Genomic DNA, 12,500 nt, shown 5'->3' with positions numbered 1-12,500 from the left:
ATGACCAAGTATTATATTCTTCTCTCTCTCTCTCCCTCTCATCAATCAATACAATGCGATGATGGTGTGAAATAAACTATAGAAATACACAATCTTTGACTTGTTTATTCTTTGTGATGAATTAATGTATTGCAAAAATTCCTATTAGGCATTTGAAGCAAGAACATAATATGTGAAGGAATAAATGGGGGCATGGTTGTGTTATCTAGCATTGCAGTAACTTCTGTCATAAGGCAGAAGTTACTGCAACACAACTGATAAGGAGAGCTATGCAAATCACATATCTTCCTTCCAACACAAGAACAAAGGCAAAGTTACTAAGTTGGCTAACCACCTATGGAATTTGAAATCGAATGCATCACCACATACAATAAAGTGGCACTCCGTCGGTTACGACGATGAGGATTCCAGTTGAACCCATCAATGGAACAGCCTGCGATAGCCAATGACATTGCCTTGTGAACACTACAGAATACTCCATCCAGATGCTGTTTGCCCATGTCCTGCAATAATGACAGAAGAAGTGTGTGGACTGTAAGGGGACTATGATGAAAAATAAACCTCATTTGCTTACATTTGACAAGGGTATCTATCTTGGTCAGCCTATGAAATTTTCAGCTGCCCTACGTAGAACAGGCCATTTAAGCAAGTAAGTAATAATAATTTAAGTAATAATAATAAACATATGAACTAATTTACACTGACATATATTTATTGATTTACATCCAAATAAAATATTTAAAAAAAAAAAACATCTGAGCAGTTTTCAGTCCATAACTAGTGAAGCAGACAGTAAGAATAATGTATGTCATTTGTTTTCCTTCTCCATCTGCTTCACTGATTAAATTATGGCGTATAGGCTATAGTATACACAACATGCATGTATGTATGTCATTTATAGCAATTATGTACATGTTCCATATGATAGAGATAGCAGTGTATATACATATATATATTTCATCAATAGCAATATTCATACATGTTATAAAATACATCAATGTATACACAACATAAGCTTGTATGTCTCATTAATATGAACATAAATACAAGCTTCAAAAAAACAAAGTTCAATTAAAACAATGAGCAGTTAGGTAAGAAAGAAAAAACAAAAGACAAAACATTATTCGGTCACTGAAGATAATTTGTCAAATGAGATGTTACAGGGCATGAAACTAGGAAGTTTTGCCATCATCCCATGTGATATCTTGGTATACAAGATCTATCTTCAGTGACAGCAGTATAAATGATGAAAAAATAGCAAAAAGAAAGGGCAATTTAAAAAAAAATATTATTTAATTACAAAATATATATTAGAATGCAGTTTGAATGATATTGTTTGAAGTATTTGCGGAGACGGTTCCAGTAGAACAGCTTTCTACTGTTACGTTAAAGAGAAAGGACGACAGCTAAGCTAAGTTGTATCAACTGAATCTATGACAATTAACAAATGATCAGAATAGGTGTGGCTATGTGGTAAGAAGCTTGCTTCTCAATCACATGGTTCCTGGTTCAGTCCCATTGCATGGCAACTTGGGCAAGTGTCTTCTGCTATACCCTCGGGCCGACCAAAGCCTTGTGAGTGAATTTGGTAGACTGAAACTGAAAGAAGCCTGTCGTATATATGTATATATATATACTGAACCACTAAGTTTCAGGGACGTACACAACCCAACACCAGTTGTCAACAGTGGTGAGGAACACACACATAAAGGCTTCTTTCAGTTTCCATCTACCAAATCCATTTACAAGACTTTGGTCGGTCCAGAACCATAGTAGAAGACACTTGCCCAAGGTGCCACACAGTAGGACTGAACGTGAAATTATGTGGTAGGGAAGTAAGTTTCTTACCATGCAGCCATGCCTGCACTTATAGCTAACAGTAATATACAACATAGCCATGTTTTACATCAGTAATCAATATTCCACACAAATCTAGCGTTCATTAACAATAACAGGGGATGTAAAATATTTATTTATAAATATCTAAAGGCGGAGTAAGTTGCTTGTACTCTCTCTATAGACATAGAATTTTAGGTTTGTTGGAGAGACAGTTGTTATCTGGGTTAGTAAAATGTATATAGTAGCATGTGTGTGTGTGTGTGTGATGAAATAATAAATAATGGTTTACGGGAATTGAATCCACGCCAGGGACCAAAGACATTACAGGAAAAAAAATTGGTGATAAAAGAAGGATTTTGGTTTACGGGGTGTCAATCCACGCCAGGGACCAAAGATAATAAATATAGAAAGAAAAGAAAGCAGAGAGTGAAAGATACGGTAATTGATGATAGAAGAAAGAAATTTTGGTTTACGGGAGTTTAATCCACGCCAGGGACCCAAAACAATACAACATAAAAAGAAGTAATGAATAAAATGAAAATATCACAGAAAGGGGTTCTGTTGTTGAACCAAATAGTAAAAACAAAAAAAAAACTGATGACAAATAATGGACTAAAAGTAAGTTTGACTCTCCAAATGACAAATAAAGGATTTAAAATAGAGCTTAATTTTATTCATTTGTGGTACTTGATAAAACTCAACATTTCACAACCTCAGCGATTATGAAATCTGACTAACATATGTGAGTGTGTGTGTGTGTATTAGACAGACAGATCAATATTGTTTCTACTCAGAGACCTTTACTATGGCAGAAAGGGATCAAAGGGGTTAGTTTTAATAGCCATAACATGGTATGATCGTCTATCTTTCTACTTAGAAGACAAGGGAGTAAGAGACTGTATTGAAGAGAAGGCATGCAGCATTGGGGGAAATACTGAACAAGTGTATCTAGAAAATAAAGGCTATGATGTTTGTACATATGTGTGTATAATATTCAGGGTGCGATGGATAAATTGTCACCATTTTATATTGTTAATTTCATGAATGTCAACTACACAGTATCGTAGGGTCAGTTGGGCACCGTCTGTGAGAAAAACAGCACCATGACGCACTTCACTCTGCCAGAAATTTTGAAATGACATACTGTACTGCTTGCCATTCGTGCCAGAAGCTCCACTACGAACACTTCAGAGTGTTTGGATGTCAGTCTGAGAACAGTGCAGAGGATTTGGAAAGAGTTTGATGAGTCTAATGGTGATTACAAAGGTACAGCAGCTTGGAAAACTCACTCTGATTGTACTGATAAGAAATGAATTACTGAATTTGTTGGCGAGATCCAGACCATGATTGACAACGATCCCTTCAAGTCAATCAAGTCCATCGCCAGGTCCAACTCAGACACATGGGAGTGTCTGGGTTTCTTATCAGGCAGGTAGTGCATGAAGATATTCGGTATTCCTCATACAAGATGAGAAAGGTCCAATGTTTATCCCAAGCCATCAAGGACAAGAGGAAAGACCATGCTACAAAAGCTTTTGAACAAACTCAAGCATACCCTCCAACCGAACATGCTTTGGTTTTTCTGAGACGAGAAAGATTTCTGCTAGGATCAGATGGTAAACACACAGAACAGCCGTTGGCTTGCCATGTCCCCAAAACATGTACCAAGAGTGATAAAAATCAAACAACATGGTGTTTGGAGTGATCACTAGTGATGGCGACGTTATGCCTCCATTTATCTTCCCACAAGGCCTCAGACTTAACATGGAGGCCTACATCAAGTGCCTGGAGGAGGTAATGCTGCCCTGGGTCAAATGGGTAGCTGCTGGAAGAGCCTATGTCTGCTAACAGGTAGGAGAACCCAGTCATGGATGTCAGACAATTTCTGCGATCACACCACCCCTAACATCTGGGGCCACCTAATTCCCCAGACTGCAGCCTACTTTGATTATTATATGTGGGGCGCAGTTGAGTGAGAGATCAACAAAACTCCTTGTTAATACCAAAGATGATCTGAAAGCAAGGCTTATGACAGCATTCACCAACTCAAACAAGGAGACCATCCAGAAGAGTTGCAGGAGATTCCAAAGTCGTCTGGAGACTGTGGTTGAAGCCAATGGCAATTCTATCGAATAAATTTAGTCATTAGTATTTCAAGATATTTTTATGTAATTTTGATAAATATATCTGTTAAAATAAGATGAGAGTGTTACTTTCATTTTTGCGTAATTTAGACAATTCATTCACCACACCTTGTATATGTGTATGTAGCTTGACACCTCAAATACTTTACATATCATTCAAAGGAAGTGCATTTGACAAATATATTCATATATACATAGACAATGAACAAGATTTTTATAAAGAAAACGTGTATATTTATATACATGGAACTTAGCACGTTTTGAAAGTCATAGCATCATCGTCATCATTATCATCATTGTCCTCCAACTCATCATCATACAAAAAAAAAATTAAAAAATAAAAACCCGATTATCAAGATATGCTGCCATTCATAACATCACAGTTGAAATTGGAAATAAGCAGTTGTGGTGGGGGAGCAGTGCATTTAGATATGGAGAAAAATATATATACACCAACACTGCTATGTGCATCTCCACACACACACACACACACACACACACACGTATATACATATACAGGTAAGAGCTTCATTTCACCACTTTTCACTAAGAGTACACACATACACATACACACTGAAAAGTTCATGGGCTGACGATGAGGGAGTGATGCTCGAGCTGAGAAATCTTACTTACATTCATTTCCCCTCTTCCTCTTAATAACTGCATTGTTTCTTCCCAGTAAACTGACATGTGACTGTTCAGAGAAGACTTCAATAGTAACTAGTACCAACTTCTCTTGAAAATGGACAATATTTGGCATCGTGGTGTTATCGAGCACCTGCAGAAAAAGACTTCAGCCCCCCAAGGACATTCATGCTGATATGAGTTGCTGCGTTAGATGACACTAGCTTTATGAACAGAGCAAATGTAGGTAGCTGAATTTGGTGGGGGAGGTCTTGAGGATGACCCAAGGTCTGGATGTTCTGGCAACTGTCACCACCAAAGAAAACATTGTGTTCACTACATGGTGAGGGATGACAAGCAACTGTCTATAAATCAAATAGCCAATGCTATTAATATATCCCATGAGGGAGTTGAGAATATTCTGCACAATGAATTTGTGCATGATGAAGGTTTTTCTGCTTGCTGGGTACTACATCTTCTGACACCTGACCAGAAGTGTACCAGGCTGGTCACATCACAGGAAAATCTGACATTGTTTGAGGCAGATCCAACTGGTTTCCTTGAAGGTTTCCTAACCTGCTTCACCAATGGGATCCAAGCGCTGCAACACTGATGGAAGAAGTGTGTGGAACACAAGGAGGACTGCGTTGAAAAATTAGCCTTATTTGGTCATATTCTATGAGTATCTCAATCAGCCTATGAACTTTTCAACCAACCTCCATATATATATATATGTGTGTGTGTGTGTATGAGAAGACCCGGCAAGCCAAGTGAGATCGTTGCCAGTGCCTCTGGACTGGCTCTTGTGCAGGTGGCACATAAGATGTACCATCCTGAGCGTGACCGTTGCCAGTACCGCCTGACTGGCCTTGTAGGGTTTTCGAGCGAGATCGTTGCCAGTGCCCCTGGACTGGCTCTTGTGCGGGTGGCACATAAAAGACACCATTTCGAGCGTGGCCGTTTTCGTGCGGGTGACACGTGAAAGCGCCCACTACACTCTCTGAGTGGTTGGCGTTAGGAAGGGCATCCAGCTGTAGAAACTCTGCCAAATTAGATTGGAGCCTGGTGTAGCCATCCGGTTGCACCAGTCCTCAGTCAAATCGTCCAACCCATGCTAGCATGGAAAGCGGACGTTAAACGATGATGATGGTGATGATGATATATATATATATATATATATGTATATACACACACACACAGACACATGCAATTATGTCAATGTCTGCCATTTTCCAGTTTGTGCTGCATTATCAGAAAATGATCGGAACAAGCTGAATGAAATTACTGTAAACTACAGTCGACAATGAACATGAAACACTACTCTCTACGAATTGTGAAACTTCTCATTAATGAGCCTGTTCATTTTGAAATAAAAGCAGCTCTAGTATAATAAATACTATCAACCACATACACTTAGCATATATGGTTCATGTATTTCAAGGTGGCTGCAGTAGCATGGTAGAGTTTATACACTTTCAAACCACCAGGTGTTAAAACACCTCAACACCCAGTGCTTTGAGAGTGTATATACTCCACCAGAAAATATATGAAGCATATATACATTAAGTATATGTAATTAATAATAGAAATAATAATTGTTGTACTCCTGCTAAATCTAACTGATATGCATTCATTAGTATCTCCAAATAGTCATTTCTATATCCACCGTACGTTCCATTTTTGATTGATTTTTGCCCTATCCAATATTTCATTCTTTACTTTTTTTTTCCCCCACAGCCCAAACTTCAAATTCTCCAAGTCAAACACACATACATACCTGCCTTTTATATACATATTTATACACAGATGCATGTACACACATACACACTCACTCACTCACATGCATACATACATATGTATGTATGTATAATGTATATGTACATCACATGATATATGGTCCCCTCTGCTTTTTCACTCAACTGCTCTTCACTATTCCTTTCTGTGTCTTCAATAACTATCATCTTTCAATGAGAAACCCCCTCCTCCTCGATTTAAGGTTAAATTAAAATCAATGCTAACATTTTTCTGCAACAATTGGAAAGACAATGAAGAAAGAGGTTTAATAACCAAAAAACACATCACATTTTTACACCCCCAGTTTATCCATTCCCTGTTTTATACACAACTTACAAAACCATAAAAAATATAAAAATCGTCAAAGAATCCAAAAAAGAAAAGGAGCCTTTGTCCCATTTACATTCCTTAACAGTCATTCTGCTATTTTTTCATCTTACAAAAAGAAATCATTCACGATGAATCTAATTCGGTTTCAAAAAGCAGTCAGTCACCATGTTTAAAAATGCAAACCTTGTTGATGTTGGTAATGCAGAGTTCATTCATTTACATGACGAGGTTATTCTATGTAATTATTTTCAATTGGCTGTTTTCCTGATGCTCTCTGTTAACTTTATTTTACTAACATCAGGAAGTGAATGGTAGGAAGGAATGAAAGACAAAGAGGCAGATAAACAAGCAGGAAGACAAGCAAGCTGGTTAGAACACCTTACTTTAAAAGCTCCCTTGTAGCTGATTCCTCACCTTTCTGTGAACAACACAAAGAATTGCTGTAAACAAAGAGAAGACTCCGGAATAATCTTCGGAAACAACACTTTCAACAAAGAGTTTGAGGTACAAAGTTCAGTTGGTCATTACAAATAGTAACATTATTATTATTAGTTGTTGTTGTTGTTGTTGTTCATTAAGAGTTTAGTCTTGATGTATTGAATGAATGAACCCTTATAAAACATCAGCAAGAAATCAAAGTTAAGGTACATGTATGTTTTCATAGAATAAAAATTTTTCAAAGTAAGTCCACATTGGTTTAGCAACATGGAAACAGAGTTGTATTAGTTGTCATGGCTGGTGAGGTTTCTTCATTTTTTTTCTTTTTTTGTCCCCTACCCACCCCCCAATCCATTAAGAACTAGAATGGGAACAAGGTGGGGAAAAAGAAATAGATGGAAAAATGAAGAAGTGAGAGAGGTTAAATGTGTTTTTACTTTAATCTGAGATCGATGAGCAAATTTGGAAGACAGAAATTATAAAAATAATGGTTTCAAATTTCGGCCAACAATTTTAGTGAGATTACAATGTCCTCAATGCTTAACTGGTACTTTATTATTTCATTGACTATGAAAGCTGAAAAGCAAAGTAGACCTTGGCAGAATCTGAACTCAAAATGCAGAGAGCCGGAAGCAATGCCACAAAGCATTTTATCCAATACGCTAACAATTCTGCTAGCTTACCACCTTCGGGGTTTTAAAAATAAAAAGAATTTCTAACATGTGTGCAAGGCCACAGATTTGGCTGGGAAGGAACAGTCAATTACATCACTGGTATTTTATTGTTCCCAGAAGGATGAAAAGCAGAGTTGACCTCATTTTACCAAATTCCATCATCCACAGCATCACAATCGTAATAATTGTTTCTAGCATAGGTACAACACCACAAATTTAGGGGTAAGAGTAGGGGTGGAGTTAGTTAAATCAACTCAATGTTTGACTTGAGCCTTATTTTACTAACCCCAAAGGAATGAAAGGCAAGGCTGACTTTAGCAGGATTTTAAATCAGAATGTAAACTGCCAGAAGAAATACTGCAATGCATTTTTTCCAATGATCAAGCAATTCTGCCAATCTATCACCCTAATAATCACACTAAGGGAGTTAGACAACTATTTTCTCTTGTTTTCAAAAGGTTGCCAATCCATTGCGTTACTACAGTCTGCCAGACACTAAGACGAGTCAGATACATCGATCTAAGCGTCAACAAAAACTGTGTCAGATGAACAAAAGTAAAGTAAATAATTTGTTTTGTTTTTTTTAAAAAAAATGCATGTTGTGAATGTCAATAGAGAAAAATGTTAATGAATGTTGAATTCACTGGAAACAAATAAGAGATGTGTAGAAACAGTTCTTTTGAAGGACTCACAGACAGACACACATATATCGTGTGGTTTGTCATCTTCATAGAACAGTTCATCAAGGGAGATACACACATACACATGTCTGGCGTGTCATCTTCATAAGACTGTTCACTGAGGGAGAGATACATACATGTGATGTATCATTTTCATGTGTAGATCAGTAAGGGAGACATACACATACACATGTGGTTCGTTATCTTCAGAGGTTCACCCAACTCCATCAATGCCTTAAAAACTGAATATCTGTGATTTATTAAACACCAGTAACAATGTTCATAACAGAAGCAAGGATTATAATAAAGATTTAATTAGTTTAAACACAGATTCTAATACGGGAACAAAATCCCAACAACAAATGACCACACCAACATCTTTTAATATGCACTTTCAGCTCGTGTGCAGAACTAAATAGCAGTGGTCAAAGGGGGCCAGCTACGGACACCAATAATATTGATGAGATTAACAGAGTATTTAAGTAATTATCTTCCTCTAAACTTAACTTTATCTATTTTGTTCAAATATATCTGTATTAACAAGTGGTAATGCCACAACATTTACAAGTCCACTTGTTGTTGCTGTCAATGTTGCTGCCATAGATTCATAGAGCAATGTGAGATTGTGGTGGGACTTCTATGATGCCATTGTAATGTAGTTTATGATGTAATGACATAGTTATGATACAGCTATGAAATAGCTATTAATATAATTTATTATACAGTGACATGTCTGTGATGTATTATAGTTTTGATATAGTGATGTAGCTATGAAATGGATATGATGCAATTGTTATAAATGCATTTTATAGTTGTGATATAGCTGTGAAGTAGCTGCAATACAATGATATAACGGTAAAGTATATGTGATGTAGCTGTGGTAATGTAATTGAGAGGTGAATGATTGTGTTATTGGCCATCTTCTTTCATTTATAATATTTTTTGGAAAACCACAATGAATTTCAGATAATACAGAGTTCCATCTAGATGGACTAAAAGGTACATCTTAATGGGATAACAATTAGATAAGGTTACGTCTAGATGAACTATCATATATATAAAGATACATCTGGGTGAACTAACGTCTAGATAAAGATATATCGGGGAAAGTAACATTGAGATAAAAGTACATCAGGAAGAAGTTAGATATGAACAGATTTAGTTCTAGATTAATTATATCTTGAAAAATTACATCTTGATAGAAATCACTGAAGAAATATCCATTTCAGAAAGAACACCTATTTAAAAATAAACTGAAAAAGGCTCTAATCTTGGTGGAACTATTATGAACAGACTGGTAAGTGAAAGGCTACAGGAGTCTTACTGATGGTGGTATCCTATGTTTAACATCCAACATGTGTCAGGAGGCCACAAGACATACATTTGCATGTATGTGGGCGCAGAGAGGCCAAGACTAACAATACCCTCTCTGCCTGCCTCGTCCCTCAGGGAGAAAACAAAACAGAAAATTAGCTTACAACTAAACAACAATCCCTTCCCTGTTTTTTGTTTTTGTTGTTGCTGTTTATTATCAGTTCTTGGTTTGTATTGGATTTCAAATCCAGCAAAAGGAAAAGAATTCTGCAGTTATGGTGGTAGTAGTAGTTGTAGTAGTGGCATTGGTGTTAATGTAAGTGATGTAGGTGTCAGTGCTGATACTTTACATAAGACCAAGGTAACCATTTGGCCTCTCTTCAAAGTCTACATCCTCTTCTGGCACGTCATTTAATGCAACTGTTGAACAGATATTTAATGGCATGTCTGCATAGCTGTTCAAGGGAACTCTTTCGTTTTTCGGGTCTTGGAGACGAACCTTGTTTGTCTTTACTAGCTTTTTATCTGTATCAACAAATAATTTCACTACTGTCGAGTCCTTCTCCTAAACACAAAACAAAAAAAAAAAGAAAATTCAGAAATCATTTTATATATATGTATATACATACATATATTTAGACACAAACAATTACAGAGGTATCAAGTTGTTGGACCAGGTAATGAAGGTCACTGAGAGGGTCATAGCCCAACTAATTAGGGAGAGAGTCAGCTTAGATGAGATGCAGTTTGGGTTCGTGCCTGGGAAAAGCACCACTGATGCTATATTTCTGGTAAGACAGCTGCAGGAGAAATACCTAGCCAAAGATAAACCTCTGTACCTGGCTTTCGTTGACATGGAGAAAGCCTTTGACAGGGTCCCCCGCTCCCTTATCTGGTGGTCAATGAGGAAACTAGGGATAGGTGAATGGTTAGTGAGAGCTGTGCAAGCCATGTACAGGGACGGTGTCAGTAAGGTGAGGGTTGGCAACGAGTACAGTGAAGAATTCCAGGTAGAGGTAGGGGTCCACCAAGGTTCAGTCCTCAGCGCCCTCCTATTTATCATAGTCCTCCAGGCAATAACACAGGAATTCAAGATGGGATGCCCCTGGGAGTTCCTCTATGCTGATGACCTTGCCCTAATTGCTGAGTCACTATCAGAACTAGAGAAGTTTCAGGTAAGGAAGCAAGGACTAGAATGGAAGGGCCTTAGAATCAACCTAGCTAAAACCAAATTCCTAATAAGTAGGAAGGTAGACAAAACACAAACCCCTTCAGGTAGATGGCCCTGCTCAATCTGTAGAAAATGCATAGGTAGAAACGCTTTAAGTTGTACCCAGTGTAAGCTATGGACACATAAGAGGTGCAGCAATATCAAAGTGGCAGAGCAATCCACAGACACGTGTACCCTTAACGTAATTATCAGGGAGATTCAGCATGACATAGGGTATGACAAGGCTGGCCCTTCGAAATATAGGTACAACTCATTTTTGTCAGCTGAGTGGACTGGAGCAACGTGAAATAAAGTGTCTTGCTCAAGGATACACCGCGTCGCCGGGAATTGAACTCACAACCTTACAATCGTGAGTCGAATGCCCCTAACCACTAAGCCACGCACCTTCACAACCAGCTACACCTGATCAAATCCACTAAAAAGGCTTTGGTCAGCCTGTGACTATATTAGACGTTTTCCCAAGGTGCCATGCAGTGGTAGTGAGCTTGAAACTACATAGTTGAAAAGTGAATGTCTTAACCACATAGCCATGGATGCATCAAGAGAAGACGAAGAATAGAAAATAGAAAGATGTGACTACTTACATTTCCGGTGTGAACATACTTTTTGGAAGAAGGACATTGTGTAGGAAGGATGGTTTCTTGGGAACTGGTTTTATCCTGTCGAGTGTGTCTGGCCAGAATAAAAGCTAGTATAACAAGAACTGCCAGAGCCAAAGGAAGGATGACAGATAGTGAGATGATGACAACTTTTTCCTCTTCACTGGACATGGCCACTCTTTCTGCATTTTGGAAGAGAAATTTACATGAGTGAGACAAACGCACAATAATAACAACAATAATAATGGTGGTGCTGATGATAATGATGATGATGAGGAAAATGAGGAAATCAAAGTTTCATAAAAAAATTCCAGTTAATAGAATTATGGGAGGTAATGGGTTAAGATTATGAACCTCACAAAAGTAATGGTCAGTAACTGTGATAATGAACTGGATAGGTATTGTATAACCTAGGCAAGCCTCTCTCTGTGTGTGTGTACATACGTATGCACATATATATATATGTTTGTTGCGAGTGTATGTGTGTGTATATATATATGTATAGGCGATGACTACTGACTGAGACCTTTGGAAATGTGCTGTGCGTGAGAAGACCCAGCAAGCCAAGTGAGATCGTTGCCAGTGCCCCTGGACTGGCTCTTGTGCGGGTGGCACATAAGATGTACCATCTTGAGCGTAACCGTTGCCAGTACCGCCTGACTGGCCTTTGTAGGGTTTTCGAGCGAGATCGTTGCCAGTGCCCCTGGACTGGCTCTTGTGCGGGTGGCACATAAAAGACACCATTTCGAGCGTGACCGTTTTCGTGCGGGTGACACGTAAAAGCACCCACTACACTCTCTGAGTGGTTGGCGTTAGGAAGGGCATCCAGCTGT

General features: G+C 38.1%; 1 protein-coding gene across 1 annotated transcript in view; it reads right to left on the bottom strand.

Moving 5' to 3' along the window:
• Positions 1-691: 691 nt before the first annotated feature.
• LOC106883038 (uncharacterized) overlaps positions 692-12,500 on the bottom strand; it is a 45,063-nt gene continuing 33,254 nt past the window's right edge. The window contains exons 6-7 of the mRNA XM_014933900.2: positions 11,653-11,849; positions 692-10,402 (exon numbers count right to left, since the gene is read on the bottom strand). Of these exons, the coding sequence (XP_014789386.1) occupies positions 10,184-10,402; positions 11,653-11,849 (416 nt within the window). The 3' untranslated portion in view covers positions 692-10,183. The remainder of the gene's footprint in view (positions 10,403-11,652; positions 11,850-12,500) is intronic.

Source organism: Octopus bimaculoides, chromosome 26 (genome assembly GCF_001194135.2).
Source record: "Octopus bimaculoides isolate UCB-OBI-ISO-001 chromosome 26, ASM119413v2, whole genome shotgun sequence".
NCBI classification, from domain to species: domain Eukaryota; kingdom Metazoa; phylum Mollusca; class Cephalopoda; order Octopoda; family Octopodidae; genus Octopus; species Octopus bimaculoides.
The sequence above is the reverse complement of the archived record's forward strand: the minus strand, read 5'-3'. Positions and strand labels throughout refer to the sequence as shown.